Genomic DNA, 22,500 nt, shown 5'->3' with positions numbered 1-22,500 from the left:
AATATAGGCTATCAATACAATGTTTTCTCCATAACCTACAAAAAATAGTATATGCTACCTACAAAAAATAGCAGGCTATATACTACCACTGCGAATTTTTTTCGTAATAAAAAAAATTATAAAAACAAATGCCCTAATGAGGTTAGGCCAGGACATGGTATTCTAGGAAAGGTTTGTTCTCATCGTTTCACACTCGCCCTAAAGTTTTCCTCATAAATTATAAAAAATATGCTATCACTATAAATTTTCTACATAACCTATATACGCTACCACTGTTGTACATGTTTTCCGTTCAGATATTGGAGAGCCAAATAAACAAACAAACGCGAGGATAAAGTAAACAAATGCTGGACAACCAAGCCTACACAAGTCACCAGTCAGACGACAACTTACTGCAGTAACATCAAGCTTTGTGGTCTTTTATAATTATATGATATATTATGAAATATAGTAATTACTAATTAGAATGCCACTAATTTGAATATCACTAACACAGGAAAACAAATCCCTTACTTAGATAATGGCGTTCTGGTGTTGCTGCTATCCCAGGCCAGAGAATTCCGGTTTCCTTCGTCCCTCTCTTGTAACAAACTTAGGAGACGCAATCGTTCAAATTTCTCCCTCATAAGAGTGGTACTTCTCTTGCTTATGGCAATGGAATTGCGTGAATGCACTACGCGGTACGAAAATCCGAAAAGGAAATGCGTCACAAAACACTAGGACATCACTTCAACCAAAACTACACAACAAATCGAGATTGTTTATTGGTAAAACCCGACGCTCTGTTTGGAACTGTTACCTACTTATATAATTTCGTATTTCCGAAAATACAAAGTAAAAATATGTCAATAAATATAAAATATTATATGTTTACTAGTTGGCACGGTAAATCTGTGATAATGAGTTCAAAATATCGAAATACTTAGATATATATTTACTTTTTTTCATATTTTGTTTGATATTTTTCTAGAGAACGAACAAGCTCTTGTAGAAAATGGGTAGTTTTAGTATGACACTGAAGTAAATTTCTCACTGCTACTACCCAGAATTGGCAAGCCATACAAACATTGTACGTCATAGGGCAATATCGAGATACATAGATACATATTTACTCTGATATTATATTTTTGAGAGAGAAAGCCAGTTTTCATTGTAGATAATGTGTATTTAGTGGGAAAGTAAAGTATATTTCTCACTTCCACCTAAAAAGTTCTTCTGGGTAGCGGGTTCCGTTCTCAGACCACTCTGATGGTCGCGAGTTCAATCTCCGACCGGCCAGTGAAGAACAAAAAATTTGTTTCTGGTGATAGAAATTTTTCTCGCTATAATGTGGTTCATGATTTAGCTGTAGGTCCCGTTGCCAGGTAACCAAAAATTGGTTCTAAAACGTAAAATATAATTAAATCCTTCGGCGGCCAGCCCTAGGAGAGCTGTTAATCAGCTCAGTGGTCTGGTTAAACTAAGATATAGTTAACTTTACTTCACTTCCACCTAAAAGTCATACAGAAAGTTTGCAATAATTTTTCGCTCAATGCCGCTCAAATGCCGGTAAATACCAGAACAAAAATGTAAAAAAACCACTTTAAAAATTTTTTTATCAATAATATTCCAGGACATGTTTATTTAGACATACACCAGTCCAAAACTGTAAAAAACTAAAAATCGATAATTCCTCGAAATTCGGCGACCGTCGCGCCCCTTAACGCAGCTTAGAAGCTGCTCAACCGCAGAAAGGAGTTATATACCGTCTATGTATAATCATCTGATACATTGCAGGACCTAGGAGCTGCAGATTACCAGCTGCTAAAGTCTTCTCAAGTGCCGCTTTACCAGAGAGTGTTCAAGGGACTTCAGCAATGCCCATCTTTAGATGAATGCATCATCCGAGCGAGAGACACCAAATATGCCTTCATTACTTGGAGAACATACCTTGAAGACAGGATTGCTGTAAGGTATGATTATTTTCAGTAATACTCTGTATCAATAGTGAACTGATAAACAAACAAAAAAAAAATTTCTTCCCTTTCTTCATTACATTGATAACAACAGCAAGTGCTACTGTATTGCTTTCACTGTTATAGTGATTTTAATATTCTAATATTATTACTGCTACAATTACTGATGCACAAGAACCCGGTATTTTTACGGCTACCATTACTGATACACAAGAACCCGATATTTTTACTGCTACCATTACTGATACACAAGAACCCGATATTTTTACTGCTACCATTATGTAACTAATGCCTTTGCTTTAACAGATTTACAAGTTCAACAGGCGAACGTCAACTACACGTTGCAAGTGGAAACATATTTCCTGTAGAGCTGGGTTGGGCAATGAATCCCGGTTCCCCTTATAGGCACAGGTTCAATTCCCAGATCCGAAAGCAATTAGAAAGTGGACTGATATCAAAGGTTAGTTACAAAACAGGAAAAATACATATATCTCTGTAAAATTAAAACATATTTACAAGATGGCTTTATCACAGCTCAACTTGTTTAAGTTTTATTTTTTTATATAACCGATAAGAAATACCATAGAGCCAATGAACTTATAAATATTTCTTCCCTTACAACTCATGTGCCTGTTTCAAGTTTCTTTCTTTATCAAGAAGTCATGATATTTCTTTCCCTGATGTGTTTAAGTTTTATTTTTTGATATAACCTATAAGAACTACCATAAAGCCAATATTTCTTCCCATACAACTCATGTGCCTGTTTCAAGTTTCTTTCTTTATCAAGAAGTCATGATATTTCTTTCCCCGATGTGTTTAAGTTTTATTTTTTGATATAACCAATAAGAAATACCAAAAAGTCAATATTTCTTCCCATACAACTCATGTGCCTGTTTCAAGTTTCTTTCTTTGTCAAGAAGTCATGACATTTCTTTCCCTGATGCACTGCCGCTTCAGTGGCTGAAGGACATCATTAATGACCCACAAAGGCGCGAGGGCGGCGACGAAGCAAATCTGCCATCAACCTCTTCCCTTAGCCAAGCTCTCGGTCTCCACCATTTACAAGTGAGATTCTCATCTGGATCTTTATACTTTCATTACAAGAAGCCTCAACTCTATAAGCAAAATGCATTACACCCTACTCAGTTCTTCATTGGAGGGGTGGGTAGAGCTCTCGGCTAGCACGCTGTTGGCCCAGCGTTCGACTCTCCGACCGGCCAGTGAAGAATTAGAGGAATTTGTTTCTGGTGATAGAAATTCATTTCTCGTCATAATGTGGTCCGGATTCCACAATAAGCTGTAGGTCCCGATGCTAGGCAACCAGTTGGTTCTTAGCCACGTAAAATAAATCTAATCCTTCGGGCCAGCCCTAGGAGAACTGTTAATCAGCTCAGTGGTCTGGTAAAACTAAGGTACACTTTTGTTTTTTTTTACTCAGTTCTTCATTGGAGGGGTGGGTAAAGCTCTCGGCTAGTACGCTGTTGGCCCAGCGTTCGACTCTCCGACCGGCCAGTGAAGAATTAGAGGAGTTTATTTCTGGCGGTAGAAATTCATTTCTCGTCATAATGTGGTCCGGATTCCACAATAAGCTGTAGGTCCCGTTGCTAGGCAACCAGTTGGTTCTTAGCCCACGTAAAATAAATCTAATCCTTCGGGCCAGCCCTAGGAGAGCTGTTAATCAGCTCAGTGGTCTGGTTAAACTAAGATAAACTTTTGTTTTTTTTTGCCGATATCACAGTAACTATAATTTAAAATCATATTCTACACTTCCAGCAACTCATAATATCTTTTTCAGTTATAACAACCAGTCATCGTGTTTAATGACATATCATTACATCATCGTCTTATTAGTACTTTACAAACATCTTTTAGGCTCCACGTCAACCAGCTCAAGCAGAGAAAGAATATCAACCCCATTTTTGGGTGTTCCTCCTACCTTCAGCTCTCTCATACTGTTACTGCATGCATAAGGAGTTATGAAAATGTGAGCAACGAAACACTCTGGCAACCGTCTTAACCTGTATTCGCATATGTTGCAGGGATTGCATATTTTGAAGTAGGTTCGCTGGTGAGCTCATCCGATCACAGTTTTAATGAGGTTACTGTGGAGATGGATCAGGTTTTTGCTGATGTTAGCTTTTCAAGAAAGGCATACTTGAAATACAAGGCCATTTGGGGCGGTATTCACTGATATTGCACTCAGTTGGAGCGATATTTAGAGGATTCTGAATATTACTGAGTATTTAAATGATCACCTTAGCACTATTATCGAGGAGTCCCTCTAAAATCATCAAGTCTCGTCTTAGAGATGAGCCATGGTTTAATGCTGCAAGTAAGCTTGCCTATAATGAAACGCAAGAAGCTTATCATTTTGTGGCTTGATTTCAATGAACTTTGAAGCCTCGCTCAGGTTTTCTTTAAGAGAGCTGAGAGAGCTTATAATGAGGCTATGGTGGGGGCTTCCTCTTAGTGGTGATAACCGGAAGTGCTGGTCTATCCTTTAGTCATCAATTTTTGGAGTTGATTCTAGCATGCCTCTCCATGTAAGAGGTGACGGAACGGTTGTATATTGTCATAAAGAGAGAGCAGAACCTTTGGCTCAAGTCTGTGAGCAAACAGTGAACTGAGTCCTCGGTGTTGTCTCAATCATGCTCTCCAGAGCCTATAAGTTGTAATCAATGGCCTTCAGATCTAGGCCAATCAAAACTTAGCTTCTGGGGCTTGACGGTTATGGTGACATAGACCCTAACGGCTTGACAGTTATGGTGACATAGACCCTAACAAGATCTTTCGTATCTTTTTTAAAAAGACAGCTGATCTTATTGCTCCTATAATTATTACTGTTTTCTGAAAGTTGGTCAGAATTGCAACTTTCCCTTCTATCTGAAGAAAAAGGAAACATTGCACCTCAGAATAAAGACCGATTTCAGTAACAACTGTCTTATCTAAGGTTTCTGAGAAGCTGCTCTTTAAGCATCTTTGTAGGTTTATTGAATATAGGAGCGGTAAAGTAACCTGTAGTAACCATTGTAGTTGGGCTGCACAAAAGCCTTGGTGCTTGTCATATTTACCGTCTTGCAGAACGCTCTTGACGAGGGTGTAGAAAAAGTTAAGTATACCTTAGTTTAACCAGACCACTGAGCTGATTAACAGCTCTCCTAGGGCTGCCCCGAACGATTAGATTTATTTTACGTGGCTAAGAACCAACTGGTTACCTAGCAACGGGACCTACAGCTTATTGTGAAATCCGAACCACATTATAATGAGAAATGAATTTCTATCACCAGAAATAAATTCCTCCAATTCTTCGTTGGCCGGTCGGAGAATTGAACGCGGGCCAACAGTGTGCTAGCCGAGAACGATACCGACCCATCCAACGAGGAGCTACGAGGGTGTAGAGGTACTTTTGGTTGGTGTAGATTTTAGTGCAGCCTTTGACTGTGAAGCATAAAGCATTAGTCTACAAGCTGTGATGGTTGAGAATTGGTGATTCTCTTATTAACATTTTAAATGAATTTTTAATAGGGAGAACTCAAAGGGTTTATGTTGATGGGCAGTATTGTAACTTTAATAATGTCATTTCAGGCGTTTCTTGAGGTAGTGTTCATGGACCTGTGTTACTAATTATCTATATTAATGACGTGTGACTGGAGGACAAATTGATTGCTGTTGTTTCATCTTTGTGATGTCAGATGTAACTATTCTCTCTATAACACGACTCACCTATGACTTCCCGAGCATTTATCTAAGAGAAAAATTTATAGCACTGTCAATATTTCAAGAGCTTTTGTGTGACTTTGATGCCTCACATAACCTACAGTGAATTATCATCTAAAAGTTCTCTTTCCTTTTCAGGGGCTTTTCTTCATTCTAACTATAGGTTACGTCACTGCCTTTCTTATATTCTTGGTTGAGTTAACCCTTTGCAAGAAAGCAACGGACACCTAATGCTTATTAAGCAACAAAATACACATTTGATAGAAAGGTGATGTATTATACTGGACCTTGTCAGCAGCCTATCATGACTGAGGAAAAATGAAGTTTTGGGATGGGATTCTGTCTTAACTCTAGAGATCTAATTCCTGGTCTTAGTGCTAATTATAGATGCATTCTAAAAAAACGAGTTTCTTTCTTAATCCTAATTTTCTGAGCTATGAGGTTTTCCTTTTCATACAATTGCAAGACGACTGTAACTGGAATATTATTTTGGAGCTGGGATTCTATCATATTCCACAAGCATACATGATGGAATCAGTGTTTGTAATGCTCGCCTTCGTTTAAAATGGGAAGCAGTCGGTATATAGGCGGTAAATGTCGAGCAGGAGTTCTGCAGAGGACTGAATGGACAACTGGAAATTGGTGACAGACTGATAAACCTACCCTTTCTAAACTGTATAAAGCCACAGTGTTGTCCATCACTATCATTAGATCCAATTCACAACGAAGGCCTTAGAATATGTTCAGGAGCCTTTAAGATTATCACTAGACTCATCTTTACAAGTTGAGTGTAGTGAACTACCACTGTCTCTCCATAGAGAATTAATAACAATGAAAAGTACCATAAGAACCAAGACAAGTGATACACCAACAAAAAAATGATTGGAATTAAGAGATATATTCATAAACTATCATTCACCACCTTCCCAGTCTGAGCTAAAAGATTGTTTGAGTCACTGAATACAAATATACAGTTACCTCCAATAGTAGAATTACCTCCTTCCTGGACTACGAATAAAAAAAGGAATTTGCACACCTTTAAAATATTTATCAAAAAGTTACTCATATATCCCAGAACACCATAGCCAGCATACAGTAGAACATACAAGCCGAAAAGGTCCACATTACGCAATATACGCAGACAGATCTGAATCACAAAACGGAGGGGGAATGTAGCAGAACCCCAAGATACAACGTATTAATTTTCTCTACCTGATAAAGCCTGATAAAGCCTCAGTATTCACAGCAGAGTTGTGTGCAATTGCAGCAGCCATAAAAGTAATTATAGAAACGTCATTAATAGTTTTGTGATTTTCTCGAGAGCGCTATAGAAGGTATTCAAAGTTACAAACCAAAAAATAATATTGTACAACAAATTAAGTTATTACTCCATAAGTTATATAAGAATGGGAAAAATATAGAAATACGTTGGATTCCTGCCTATGTAGGGACTAGGGGAAGTGAAGGGGCTGATAAAGCAGCCAAAGAAGCAACCTATATGACAAGATCAAATGTATCACTGAAAATAAGTATTATAAAAAAGGGCAAAATATATGGAATGAAGAACGTGAAAGCAATAAATTACGACAAATAAAACCCAGTGTTGAAAAACTGAGTTCATCGTACCAAAGAGAGAGTAATTCTGTCTCGTCTCCGAATAGGCCATTCTCGTCTAACACCTGGACATTTAATGAATCTGAGTGTAAAGTTGTGATAACAATTAAACATTTATTGTGTGAATGTCCGACGCATAATCGACAGCGACTATCAACCTTTGGAAATCAGTGAAATTTTATTGGAAGCTTCAGCATTTGCATTTAATCCAGTTATAAAATTTTGGAAAATTGTAATTCAGTTGACAAAATTTAAAAACAAATTAATATGAGTAAAAGCCAATCCTTCGGGCCAAGCCCTGTGAGAGCTGATAATCAGCTCAGTGGTCTGGTAAAACTATTTTAATAATAATAATAATAAGTCTGCTTTGTAAAGCACTTTTTGCCATGTCTGGTTAGTACTATCGAATTTCAGAAAATGATTTTAATTTTATTATTTGTGTCTAACTTTATTGCTCAGAAGGTAAGAGACAACCTCATTTGAAAAAGTGAACTTTTTCATATGGAATGACAAAAATTTGCATTACATTGGTCATGATGAGGGTTAATGAGAGTTCTTCAGAGGTTAATCTTAGCTTTGTATTAAAAAATCTAACTATATTATAATATGCCGTGTGTAATATTATCCGAGTGAATGCTGTATTCCACGTCACTGACAACTTTCTGAAGCTCTTGGGCAATTGCTAAACATTGCATATGATTTCTACATGGCCTGCTTTAGGGACCACTCTCATTTTTACCACTAGTCTGATGTGGAAGGAAATGAGCACCTGATAAAGTCCCAAGAAATAATAACGATTAATATTTTGGTAATAACTGCATATCCTCCCTGTGTGCCACCCATGATATATGTTCGATTGGTATGCTGTGTATCTACAAATCTGGCTGATTTTGGCTGAGACTGACTCTGAGCTTGTGTAATGCAAGACACGATCAAACTGGAATACATATAGAATTGAGATAAGGCAATTTCACTACTTACGTCTTGTCTTCATTAAGGACTAAAAGCATATCCCGGTTCACCAATATATGAGTTTCACTTATCACCTCGCAATTTCTTTAATAGAAGGAAGTTTGCAATGAATGGCATCAAAGACATTGCCAGAGAAAATTTTATTCCAAGATTCCATCATAACGAACTAAGTTAGGAATGCTTCCTCAACTGGGCAATCAAAATAAGGACCACAGTTCATAGAAAAAATTGAAAAGGTACAATGGACTCAAATGGTGTTTTTAAAAAGTTGTACTTACAAGTTCAATACTAGATGCTGTTCAGAGTTTATGAGAATGTTCAAGGATGCCTCTAAACTTAGGTAAGGAATCTATACTCCACAGAACGTAAGGTGTAGGCCACCAGTCACAAGTTTTATGGAAGTTACTTATCAATCAGAAAAATTAAAATGTTGTTACGAAGGCTGAAACAGATACTTTATGTGATATGTTATAGTGGTGTACAATATGAAAAATGTGAAATTAGTCTGGTTGGCTATACTCTATTTGCCCTGTGCTTAAATTTCATGAGTGTCCTGAAGTGAATGGACAGCTTTCTCTCAACTTTTTATCTTGAAGGAGTTTGAAACGCAGCCATCAGCACATTGGATACATGGTAACCTGTTCAAGGATGGTGGTTACTAAACACTTTACCTTTCATAACCATCATAACACAGCCCTCATCTTTTTGAGATTCTTGTCACCAAAGGAACAGAGGACTCTTCTTTTCACTCGTCTGATCACATTCATGACCACAATTAAAGGACTTGGATAATTTTCACGTTTGCAAAGTCCTTGTGGTTTCTGATAGTATTTTTTTTCACTCCTTAAATGCCAAGAGAAACCTTCATGTTTGTGTGTGCGTTTTTTTTCTTTTAAAGTTATCATAAAAGTCTTCTTGTTAACAGCCTTAGGTACAGGTCCTGCTTGGCTAGTATGGGCCTCTGGGAAGTAGTTATTGAGGCAGTTGTGAGACTTTAATCCTTACTGAAGTGGGGTGTGTCATCTAATTTTTGTTAAAGGGCATTTCTTTAAAAAAAATTAACATTGCCCAAAATATATGTTATTACAAGATGCACTTGCAGTCATTAGTAGGAAAAAATAAAAGGAAATACAAATTTAATCAGCTGATAACGTGATTATCTCCTCTGAATTGAGGGTTTACATGAAAGATGCCAACTAACTTGATTAAGTATCTCAGATCCTGACAGACACCTGTATACAAAAATCCTTCGCCATTCAGTCACTTACCGGTAAGCTTTGTCAGAAAACTTGAAATCTCAGAAAAGACAAAATGATTTGAATGAGCACAATTACTCTAGCATCCAAGTCTCTTGAGTTTGGCCACAGAATATAAAAGCTCTGTTGCCAATGCAGTTAGTGCAATTAAGACACCTATTCCCAGAAGCATGAAGGCACCCTGAAAAGAAAATTATTTTAATGAAAAAAAATTACAAAGGCACTCTACAAGTTTACAAGGCAATTGACAATGCGGACAGTTTCAAAACTATACTTTCTCTAACCATAACACATTTCTACTATGAATTCTACTAGAAACTACGAAATATACAAAAAACATAGTCTCACAATGCTTTGTGAAAAAATGAGACAATTTAAAAAATCGAACAGTGAAAATATTTCACCTATAAGGTGAAAATTAAGGAGGAGAAAATCTAAAACCATATTTTATCAAGATTCCAAGAAAAAAGTAAAGATTCTTAAGATGAAAATTAATCTACTGCAAAAAAGTTCTTGGAAGATAGCTAGGAAAAGAGTTACTTTAGCTTGAATAAAGATTAAATGCCTGTGATGTTGCATACCATATAAATGTTTTCATTAAATTTTTAAATGTTCATTCCACTACCCAAGGACCATGTACATTACTACTTCCTGTTAGCTCGCGTGCACTTTATCTTATTGTCCGATTCTAGCATTGTGTTTCTACTTTATTCCTTTCGAAACCAAGTTTATGCTCTAAGTGAGCCGTAATGAACGTACCAGTTTCACTTTAATATTGATTAGCACAATCTCATAAACGATACAACAAGTACACTTATCTATAGCGCCGGTCATGTTTTGCTTTCGTTTCTAGCAACGCAGATCCTTGTAAATGGGCGTCAAATTTTGTTTGCTGGGAGAAATCCGTCTGACTTTTTCGCCGCCTTCAAAAGATATACATCACCGCAGAATTTTCTGAATATAGAGCTGGAATATTAAATCTAGAAGCCTTACAAAGTGGCTTACATTCGTAGTCTGTATTCTGAAAATTTTCCAGCAGAAAATATCTACAGCAGACCGGTGATGAAATGCAGTTGATGACCAAACACAAAAACTATCAAAATTTCTCCTGTAGTGTAGAAGACGACAACTTATCCAAAGCCTTTTGGTGTCCCTCGAGAAAAGGGGGTTTCTGTTGAAAACTGTTCATTTCCTGCTACAGTTTTCTCAAGGTGATTTTTCGTTGTCCTTTACTTGTCTGAGGCTGATTCACAAGAACTTCATCAATTATTTGTAAAGCATTCCACAAAGCAGTTTTTCACAGAGGAGCGGGTCTTTTCAATTTTCTGAGACGAGAGTTAAACAGGTTGTGCAGTGAATGTTTGAGAATAGTTTTTAGTCAGCAGTGACCTACAAAACTTTCCTTATGTTCACTTCAAGTTAAGGGCATAAAGTTACTTAATGATTATAAACATATAAAGAGATACCGAAGTATCTCTTCTAATATCTCATGCATTCACAAATAAAAGCTCATTTGTCCATTGTTGAGGTACCTTGGTGGAGGTGTACTGAGTGCTATTATAATGATCAATGTTATTATTATTATTATTATTATTATTATTATTATTATTATTATTATTATTATTATTATTATTAAGCAGTTTAGCCAAAAAAGAGACTAAGATCTCAGCTCTCAAAATGCTGGTAACAAGGGTTTATTTGCATGCTTAAGACCTAATTAACATTTAATGAATTACAATTAATTTAATGTAGTTTTCATAAAAATGTTGAAAATTCTGACAAAATTCTCAAAGAATTATATTCGAGATTCATCATCTGCTGTTTAAGACTAGAACCGGCAAATTAATCATGCTATTGCGTGGCTAATTCGAAAATGAGACAAAATTGTTTAATATGGGAAATATTTTAGTATTAACATTACAATGAACAAAACCAACAGTTGATTTTCACCCATATTCATTCTTTAGTATGAAATTCATCATCATATAAAAGCTGCCGTTTATTAAAGATCATGGGGTGCAATTATGCCAAGCAACCGCTTATGGAAATATCTAAATATGATCTGGTTGTAGTATATGCAACTTTGGTCCCTTTATTGGCATCTTCATTTCCATCAGTTCCTAGGATGTACAGAATGTTACTTATTACATTTTCAGAGGCACAGATGAGTGTAAACGCCAACTTGACTCACAATCTAAGGACGACGGAGTTTAAATCAAAGGTTTACTTTTGCGCGTGAGTGGCAAAAGCAAGGGACAGGACATTCTTCTGGAGACTGAACATCTCTCTACCCAAGTTAGGACCAGGAAGAACCAAGCAATGTCTGCAGGTAGTCCTGCGCGCTTCCCCAAACCCCCATCCATAAATCAAATACCCACTGAGGTTGTTTTTGACAATGAAATCTTTAATGGCATGAAGAGGCTTAAAACTAGGACCACCACTCTGAAGTTCAGACGAAACTGACTGAGTTATCACGGCCTTAGTGGAGGACTTCCAGTCCTCAGAATTATTGACTTAATGATTCGGTTCGTTCTGACTGAATGTGGGGAGTTCCATCTATACACGTCACACCAGCTATCATGCGTCACATAAATCCTGAAATATCTCATTGAAAACCATGACTAATTTTTGATTAAAATAATCATTTTACCTTACCTGTAGATGCTGAAAAGTAAGGGCTTGAATATTGTGTTGAAGGGATTCAGCATTAGGGTCGAAGCCCAGGTCGAATTCTTCATGGACATTTTTATGATCTTCTTGGAGAACCATGTCAAAGAACTTGTCGACAAGACCACCCTCGCGCATATGAAGTATAGCCTGTCACATGTAGCATATGTGAAGAAATTTTACAAAATAGCTAAAAAAGAATTCTGTGTAATGTTTGAAATATGGTTCCTACAATACAGTTTAGGGAAAGGTTGAAACTGATCTACCTCCGCTGCCATTAAAGATGCTGATACGAGGTCAGGTTAGATTCATGTACATATTCCAGTAAGAAATCTCTTAGCAATCTTATCCAAGGCCATCTGTACTTGCCATCCTTGCAGTCACTTTAGAGGTATTTTGAAGAGCATCTGGCATGCCATCTAAAATGATGTCATGATATTAACTGTCCTAAATTGACTTTATTACTCTGTTTTCTGGTTCCCCAGTTTGAAGTCTCATTGAATTATAGAAATTAGCAAAAAAATTAAGTATATATACCTTAGTTTAACCAGACCACAGAGCTGATTAACAGCTCTCCTATGGCTGACCCGAAGGATTTAGACTTATTTCACGTGGCTAAGAACCAATTGGTTACTTAGCAACGGGACCTAACCAATTGGTTACTTAGCAACGGGACCTACAGCTTATTGTAGAAATTAGCAATGAGGTATCAGTTGTTACTCCTATTCAAAATGTTTTTCTTTATATGTACCCATGCCTGCTATGCAGAACACTACAGGCTTGATATTTTGATTATAAATTTTTGCTACGAAAAGAAATAGCCGTAAATTAATATCTATTAAATAACAGTTACCTATGCAGCCAACAAGAAAATAAGAGCCTATCTGCAGCGTATAAATTGAGAAGTTTAAATAAAAGTTTATTCTTTCTGGTATCAACTTCATATAAATATATATATATATTTTTGATCACTTTGCATACCCTCTTGCTTCGCTGTAAAGGCTCGCCGAATGTCATTTTCATTTGCCGTTTGCAAATAAATTAAGCAACTCTTTGACCTTTATCGGCATTCGCAATTCAGTGGTTATAAACTGATCTTTTACTTGATACAAACTGCATCTACTAGATCTTTCCATTGTTCACTGATACTAATTATCGTCTTGTTGTTACCCTTGTCCCGAAAGTTTTTTAAGATCAACAGGTTTCCTTTCCGTATTAAAAATGATAATTTCCCAACGGCACACATTTTTGGATAAACCGTAAATAAGAATCCTTTTTTATTTATAAGTTCTCTCCCTAAGAATAGCATTCAACAGTTGCTGAATGAAATGTGATTCTTATTCGGTAATGTTAAAATTGCATCTTTTGGGGTTTTGTGTATCAAGAAACTTAATAATCCAATAAATTCGTATTTCTGCATTTCCGTTTTCAAAGATACATATTATGTTACCATTCCGAGACCTAAAATAAAAGACAATTAACAGACCTGGAACACATGACACTCACAAGAGAACGAAATTCCAAAGAAAAAACTATTAAATAAAAAAAAACTCCATATGATATGTTTTTAAGAAAACTCAGTTTACTCAGAAGACAATTAACAGACCTGGAACACATGGCACTCACAAGAAAGAAGTTTAGAAAACAAACAAGAGAACGAAATTCCAAAGAAAAAACTATTAAATAAAAAAAACTCCATATGATACGTTTTTAAGAAAACTCAGTTTCCTTGGAAATAAACCTGGGATTAAAGGAGAAAACTTACATATATGGTAGATACAGGGAATTAATAATTCTTACCATATCTAAAGGCTTTTTAAGAGGGGAATGCCTCCTCAGAAGTGCACCGATGCCGAATGGATTGATGCACTCTTCAAGCATCAGCCTCAGGGGCGACTGTCCCGCTCGATTTGTATAAAACGTCTTCTGTAGGTATTCAAGATGCTGGGTGTTTTCTAACAAAACCACTTCCCTGGACACTACACGTCTGTAACGAATGCATAAACGCATTGAAAGATTTCGTTATTATCTGCGCCAACTTTACTCAAGAAGAATTTAAAGCCAATTTAACAAATGAGTGACTTGACTGCCTCGACTTCATAAATTTCAATTTAAGCATTCTGTATTTCACTCCGCTTTGAAGAACATTTTCACTTTTCTCATGATGTTCTTCTAGCGGCATACTTTGTGCATTTCATGACTCGTGTATGCCACACTAGTAATTATTGTTCTTCTGATTTAAACTTTTCATACTTTCCGCTCAGGCAATACTGTGCCTTTGCTATCATATCTTCCCTCGTAGGTAGGTTGCGCGATTACCAATGCGCCTTCACACACCTTGGTGTTCATAGGATTGTTTATAAAAGGTTACCGCATGAATTCTTTATCATCTGTATACAGGATGCGTGAGATTTTAAGATAATCAAGACGAAGGTCTTGATTATATATATATATATATATATATATATATATATATATATATATATATATATATATATATATATGTATGTGTGTGTCTGTCAGTATGTGTGACATAGTAATATTATTATTATTATTATTATTATTATTATTATTATTATTATTTTTATTATTATTATTATTATTATTATTATTATTATTATTATTATTATATGTGTCTATACTTATGTATATCTATCCAAAGCGTCTTTGAAATACAACATAGTAATATTATTATTATTATTATTATTATTTTTATTATTATACTTATGTAAATCTATCCAAAGCGTCCTTGAAATACAACACAGTATTATTATTATTGTTATTATCATTATTGTTGTTATTAGTATTATTATTATATATGTGTCTATACTTATGTATATCTATTCAAAGCGCCTTTGAAATACAACACAGTAACATTATTATTATTATTATTATTATTATGCGTCTTTGAAATACAACATATTAATAACAGCAAAGACTTAGGTCAAGCAAATCATTAGACGCCTACATTCGCCACACCCTCAAGAGAGGCAAAAGACGGTGTCAACACGAAACTCACTTGAGGTAAGGCGTAATGTCAGGGAAGAAACTGAAGAACCTGTCCCCCAGTTTTCGAACATTCTCGTTGGCTGACTCCTCAAATATTGCCTTCCAGAAGTCGCTGAATCCGCCTACCTGAAAGCCAGCCTGAAGTATAAAATAATTCAGTTACCTTCAAGATGAAAAGTTAAGTCAAGCGTACCTTAGTTTAACCAGACCACTGAGCTGACTAACAGCTCTCCTAGGGCTGGCCCGAAGGATTTGACTTATTTTACGTGGCTAAGAACCAACTGGTTACCTAGCAACGGGACCTGCAGATTATTGTGGAATCCGAACCACATTATAGCGTGAAATGAATTTCTGCCACCAGAAATAAATTCCTCTAATTCTTCATTGGCAGGCCGGAGACTCGAACGCGGACCCAGCAGAGTGCCAGCGAGAACTATACCGACGTCCAACGAGGAATTAATATGAAAAGTCTAATGAATTAAGAGTACGCCCTACAAACTTCCTGATTATAGCTATGTGCATTCCCACCAAAGAAAGAAAACATTAAATCCAGAATATACCATAAGTTTTATTTGTAAATTGAAGTGACATTTTTAACGAAAATGAGATTATAGTTATCCACATTCAATCAGAATAAAGTCATTTAAAAAAGCCTTTGAACCCAAACTTACGCAAGGTATACCATAACCTGATATTCTTATCGTAAGGGTACCCTTGCGTAATGTGATACATGGATAACCTTCCTCGCAGGACACCATAAACTGCTTTCTAAGGAGCTCTTATGTCTATCTATATTACTGCACGTTCTTGACGATTACCTTATCGTTGGTCCTAAATTTTTACAGTTGTTTCATCAACTTTTCTAAATTTTTTTATATGACAAAAATCTACGGTCTACGTTTCTTTAACACTGTTTAGAAACAGGTATTAAACAGGTTTTCACGACCTTTACGTATGAATCGGGTAATGTAGTACTTCTCAAAGTAACGCTTCTTTCTTAGCGTTGGTCCTAAATTTTTACAGTTGTTTCATCAACTTTTCTAAATTTTTTTATATGACAAAAATCTACGGTCTACAACGTTTCTATAACACTGTTTAGAAACAGGTATTAAACAGGTTTTCACTACCTTTACGTATGAATCGGGTAATGTAGTACTTCTCTGATATTCAAAGTAACGCTTCTTTCGCTTGTCCCGTCTTGTCTAGTCAAAAGGTAACTCGTTCTTAATCAACAACCAGTAACCCAACTGAAACCCTTTTCTCTGAATTTGCTTTTCCACTAAGTCACAAAAGTCATCTATGCCCTAAGCCTGAGATAGCATTAAACAATCAGTACAACAGTGCAACACAAAAACGTTTTAGATAATTCACGACAAAAAAACCAAAGTTGCTGCACTCAAAAGATACAATTACTCGTTTTAACATACATTCGCAACTGCTGCAAATTTCATCATCCATAAAAACAAACAAGGAAAAATAGTTGCCCAGAGACCTGCTCGGTTCACAACGTACAAAACACTATAAAACGATAATCAAGAAGATTTCTTTTTCTTTTAAGATTCAAAGGATCTTGCTAAAAACAGTCGACCATACCTTGACAATTTGCTCAATAGACGTATACGGGGCCTCAACCGCTCTAACTAGCATGAATGCCGTCAGATTTGTTGAGTAGAAGACCGTACTAACAAATCCACAGAGCGTGATGAAAGCAAACAGTACCTGAAATTAACAGGAGAAACATTCAGGTCCTCAAAGCATTTTTTAGAATGTCTGTATAATTACGAAATTTAGTACAGTAGCCACTCAACTTACCAGACCCCTTTTTATCTGTTGCTGGGTGACCTTTTAGGAAGAGATGCATTTTGTGGATGAATTTCTTATTATTAAAAATGAATAATAAGTGCGAAGTACAGGTTAGGCTAGGCTAGAACTGGACTCAGGTTGCTGAGGCTCGGGTATCTTGAATGTTCAACTCCCAGCTAAACTTTCCCCTGAGCATTTGATAAACTAAGGGGTTAATGACCTATTGCAATTCACAATTAGACAATAATGAAAAATTCTTTGAATATACTAAGGTTTGCACAAGGCTAATCCACAGACTACTGTGTTAAAACATGAGCTCACACACAAAGCTATGTACAAAAACATGTATACATGCAAATATATATATACACACACATATGTGTGTGTATGTGTGATTTTTGTATGCCTATATGTCAGATGAGTCGTGTTGCACTGAATGCTACCACATTAGCGTCGAGTACAGTAATGTTATTTGGTCATCGTGCCAGCATCACCTCTTCAGCTGAAACCCCAACCACGAAAGGATAACTCACCAACTAACCATCTAAGTATTGAGATGGCTCTACCTTGCAACCTGTTCCCGCTATCTATAACCGCTTAGGTCTGTTTTGTTTAGTGTTACGTCGAGTGAGAGCGAAGGGGAAACAACATTTCGCTTTCTTCGTAAATAAGGTTGTGAATGAATGTGTTGTAGTGTTGTGAGAGTTTCTTTTTATATTCATTTTCCATATTTCAATCGCTGGTTTTGAAAAATTATTGCTTAGAGTTTGAAAGAACCTGGAACGATTCTTGGATCGTGACAGTCGACAAAGAATGAATCTGTTCAGTAGAAACGTTGAAGGAGAAAATGTCGTTCTAAACAACTTCTTATTCTTAAATTATTTCTAAGTACAGAGTAGATGGAAGGACAAAATAGGATGAATCGGGATGGAGGTGTATCTGAGCATAACCAGGCAAAGAAAAAATACTAAATTAGAGGTATTTTCGGTTGAAGAGGATGTGACTATAAATGCAACGAAGAGAAATCAAAACAAATAATACGATGGACGAAAAATAGGAATTGGTATGTGTTGAATAGGCAAAATTCTAGCACAGGGTCGTTCTAGGAACGGCGGAAGTTAGTGATTACACCTCTAAGAAGGAAGTGGTGAGTGAAGAATTTAGAGATTCAGTGAAGAAAAATAAAATTTCATCTGAGGTGTGTGTGTGTATGTATATATATATATATATATATATATATATATATATATATATATATATATATATATATATATATATATATATATATATAGGTTTTACCAGGTTTTTATGATGACATTGAAGTGTGTTTTAGAATATGTAGAGGAGAGAATGAGTAACATATGAACACAAGTTAACATGAACTATCTAAGAGAAAAAGTGTTGGTAAACAGAAAAAAAGCTAAATTAAATCTAAGCCAGCTCCTTTGGGAAGAAAGGATTACAGTGAAAAGTGAATGTAGATGAGAAAAATTACTGAGGAAATATGTCTTAGAATAAAAAATGCAAATGTAGAGATGTATAAAAAAAATGCATAACTTGTAAATGGTGTTTTTTTAAGACTTAATCCATGTGGAAGGTGAAAAGATACCTCAGAATGATGCAGGAATGAAGGGGGCTAATATAAATTTGGGAATGGTGGTGGAACTGACTCTTGAGAATGCAAGAACTAACGAACATTTGAAGATTGGAAAGGTACTAGGAACCGTTTGGACTACAAACCAGCTGCTGTTGTCTGGTGGTGACGTTGTGCCTGACTGATCCGGGCATGTCTAGTTGGAGAAATGCTCCAAGGGAAAGGATGACACGAATAAGTTATTCTCTCTGTTTGGGGAAAGGTGGCAGAGATGGCTGAACGGGTGAAGCCAACAACAAAAAAGAATGATGATGAAGACCATTTCGTGATAAATGGTTTGTTATAAAACATCTGCATGTGAAGCTTGAGAACAAATCTGACTTCAAATAAGTTTATACGAAAATGCAATGTCAAGACTGTCGAGCGTGTATGGCTTAAGAGGTAATATTTTCAGAGAAATCAGAGGTGCAAGTGGAAAAAAAAAATATACCTTAGTTTTACCAGACCACTGAGCTGATTAACAGCTCTCCTAGGGTTGGCCCGAACGATTAGACTTATTTTACGTGGCTAAGAACCAATTGGTTACTTATTAACGGGACCTACAGCTTATTGTGGAATCCGAACCACATTATAGCGAGAAATGAATTTCTATCACCAGAAATAAATTCTTCTAAATCTTCATCAGCCGACCGCGGGAATTGCACTCCGGCCCATCGAGTGACAGTCTGAAGTTCAACCGACTCGGCCAACAAAGGGCTAGGTGAAAGTGGAGCGAGCTTCAGCATATACAGAGAGTGATAGTTTGGTTAAAAAACAAGTTCGGTTGATATGTTGGTGAGTGATATCTTCATCGATATACTGAAGAGAGAAGTCTAAGACAGGCTCTAAATCAGTAGTTCGCAACCTTTTTATTACCACGCCCCCTCTAAGAATTGGTCCTTCCCTCCACGCCCCCCTTGCATCTGTGAGTAAAATTCCATCCCAGATTAAGAGGAAAATGAAAAAAAGAGAAAGAGAAGGGGTTTCGAGGAATTGGGAGGGAGGTAAATAATTAAAAAATAATTGTAAGCCTAACTAGAATGGTAGACTACAGGAAAATACGTTAAAAGGCGATACTTTTTTTTTTTTTGTAAACTTCTGAATATTAGTTCCTCACTCTTGTTAAGAAAATAACGAACATAATTATAGAACTTTTAAATTTTCCCTGGGCCTCGCGCCTCCCCTGGAAATTGCTGACGCCCCCCAGGTTGAGAACCACTGCTCTAAATGATGTTCAGAATGGTTGGAACAGACAAAAGATAAATTGTTAATGGGTGATAGTGATCAATCTGGCACGTAGCTAAAGAGGTAGCAAAGATCAGTAGTAGTTAATGAAGTAGCAAAAGAAAGGAAAAGAAACATAGCTTGTTAAATTAAGTGATGGATAACATAAGCAGGGACTTGAAGAAGAAGAAGAAGAAAAAAATAATCACTGTGAGGAGATTCAATACTGATGTGGCTAACTAGAGGAATACTGATTTTATAGTCGACATAGAAAACTAAAGACGAGAAAAAGGTCAAAGGAACCACTTGACAGCCTGATTTCAGAAAAAAAAAATTGCCGGAAAATGTGAACTGGAATGATTTGTTCGAACATCAGAGCGTCTGGAGACTGCAAAACTTCTAACCAAGGCAGAATAACGCCCATACCCTCCGTTCCTAAAGTTCCCTTCTATACGATTGTTCAATTACTGTCTCTCCCAAATTTCACGACGTGTTTTAGTAAAAAATGACTGTCTCTGGCCACCAAGATGTACAACAAAAACGCGTGCGCTGTTTTCTTAAGCTTGGAACACTTCCCAAAAGGGTTACTTCTTCCCAAAGGTTCACTCCTAGTTACTAGCCATGAGGTGCAGCGTAAGGTAAGGTCTTCGTAAGAATCCATAAAGTTTTTAGTGAGCTTGCTAACAAAAGACAAACAGACAAATAAACCGAACTGAAAATATAACCTCTCTGACACAGATAAAAGAAAAGAAAAACAAAATGGTCTACAAGAGCCGCGTGTCATCGAGGTTCTAATATTCAAAGACCTGAAAACTCACAGAGTCACAGGTGCTGTTCACTCTATACTGGAAGGTAAGAGGTAAGTGGAAGCGCATGAAGAATATGTCAAACTATTCATAGCAGGTGGAAGCATAGAAAAGCACTTTGAGCAGGAGGCCCAATAGCGTACAGTCTGGTTGCGCCGAGACGGCACCGGAGACCTAGACAGGATTGCCTCAACCGATTCGTTGAATGGCAACCTACAACATTGGCTTAGCACCCTTTAAATCAAAGTGAGCATATACATACACGAAAATAAGTGAATAAACAGCAAAACGAACAAACTCGCAGTTTTATGAGCATCCGGCAAAATGTATTTCTTATCCGTAAAAGGGACAAAGACTTTCAAAACAATGGTATTAATCACATAGATCACTATAACAAATTTTTAAACAAAAAATGATTTCACATGAGCATTAAATTATTCAATATCAAACTCTGTTAAACTATCTTAAAAAAATGAGTTTTTCTTTTCAGTAATTCACATCTCACTGATACAAAAATACTGAATCTGAAAAAGTTAATTAGAGTGCACTAACCATTTTTCTCCTAAGGCAATGAATTAACTATCGGGACAACCTAAAAGTGAATTTTACCACAGCTAGAGTAAAAGAATACTGTGTGATAACCAAACCTGTCAGAGGTCAATAAGCTAACGTGTGATTCCATGCAAGATAATCTAGAATATTAGTGAAAAATTCATGGGTCAACTTTAACTGTACCTGGAAAGCTGGAGTTTGAGGTACGGTTACCGACTGATTACAGAAATTGGATAAGATAGCAAGAAATGCAGATGACACATCAATTCTGTTGTTGCGATCCTTTTGGACGAGTCCCATTGCAAACAAAGGAACAAATAAGGAGAGAGCCAGCACAGTTACTGTAAGACCAAAATGAAAACGTTAGTATTCAATCACTGCAATATTGCATTCAAATAAATTTAAAACAAAGTCTTACCTTAATTTCTGTTTTGGATACACTATTTCCTACTATTTCATAGGGGAATTGCTTCCGTACTAAAGAGTAATAAATCCAAATAATTGAAAAGAAGAATATATTAAACTCTTTATATCAAAGACTTGTCTTTTTTTATTTTGCCATACATCCTGTTCTTCTTACCAAGGAAGACGATGCTTCTATCTTGAAAAAGAGTGAGAGCCTATTAATGTTCAGTCACAATTACCATGGCAATTAATATTCCCTAAATTAAGGTCAGGAAATCTGTTTTAGCCAGTTTTAGATAGTCTGAAACACTTGATTTAATAATGTTTAGTTTTAACTGAACTGTCAAAGATTTCATGGCTAAATATTAAAATGCTTTGTCTCCTTTAAGATTATTTGGACCTCAAAAGAATGAACAAAATAAGATGTATCTTCTCGGACTGGTCATAACCTTCATATTGTGTTTCCTTTTTCTTAGCAGGACCTTTATATCAATAATATATATATATATATATATATATATATATATATATATATATATATATATATATATATATATATATATATATATATATATATAAGCATTAAGCTACAAATGTCCTTTAATATCCAATTCACTCCTCCTCGGAATCAATATATTTTCATATATGTTACCCAATGGGGAATTTTTTTAGTTGACAATAAGTTCGTCGTCTCGTGAGACTGAACCACGGAAGACAAGAACTCAGGACCACAGTGGCACCTTAAACCACACGGCCATCAAGAGAGAGATAAGTTAATACAAACTCCCACCTACAAATCACTGTCGAACTCAGGTATTTGTAATGAGAATCGATATCAACCCACCTCTACCATGTCACTATAGTCATTCATTAATGAATGGGCCATA

The 22,500-nt window shown here is 36.1% G+C and overlaps 1 protein-coding gene and 1 pseudogene across 2 annotated transcripts in view; one reads left to right on the top strand and one right to left on the bottom strand.

Annotated features, from left to right (window-relative positions):
* Positions 1-5,903, top strand: part of LOC136837688 (glutamate receptor ionotropic, delta-1-like) — a 20,983-nt pseudogene extending 15,080 nt beyond the window's left edge.
* Positions 5,904-8,379: 2,476 nt separating this feature from the next.
* The window catches only part of LOC136837348 (ionotropic receptor 21a-like), a 28,912-nt gene continuing 14,791 nt past the window's right edge, over positions 8,380-22,500 (bottom strand). For both annotated transcript variants that reach the window (XM_067102093.1, XM_067102092.1), the window contains exons 5-10: positions 21,392-21,549; positions 16,784-16,909; positions 15,201-15,328; positions 13,982-14,168; positions 12,170-12,331; positions 8,380-9,695 (exon numbers count right to left, since the gene is read on the bottom strand). In XM_067102093.1, the coding sequence (XP_066958194.1) occupies positions 9,594-9,695; positions 12,170-12,331; positions 13,982-14,168; positions 15,201-15,328; positions 16,784-16,909; positions 21,392-21,549 (863 nt within the window). In that variant the 3' untranslated portion in view covers positions 8,380-9,593. The remainder of the gene's footprint in view (positions 9,696-12,169; positions 12,332-13,981; positions 14,169-15,200; positions 15,329-16,783; positions 16,910-21,391; positions 21,550-22,500) is intronic.

This window comes from Macrobrachium rosenbergii, chromosome 59 (assembly GCF_040412425.1).
Source record: "Macrobrachium rosenbergii isolate ZJJX-2024 chromosome 59, ASM4041242v1, whole genome shotgun sequence".
Taxonomy (NCBI): Eukaryota; Metazoa; Arthropoda; class Malacostraca; order Decapoda; family Palaemonidae; genus Macrobrachium; species Macrobrachium rosenbergii.
Note: the sequence above shows the minus strand (reverse complement) of the source record. Positions and strands in the feature narration are given on the sequence as shown.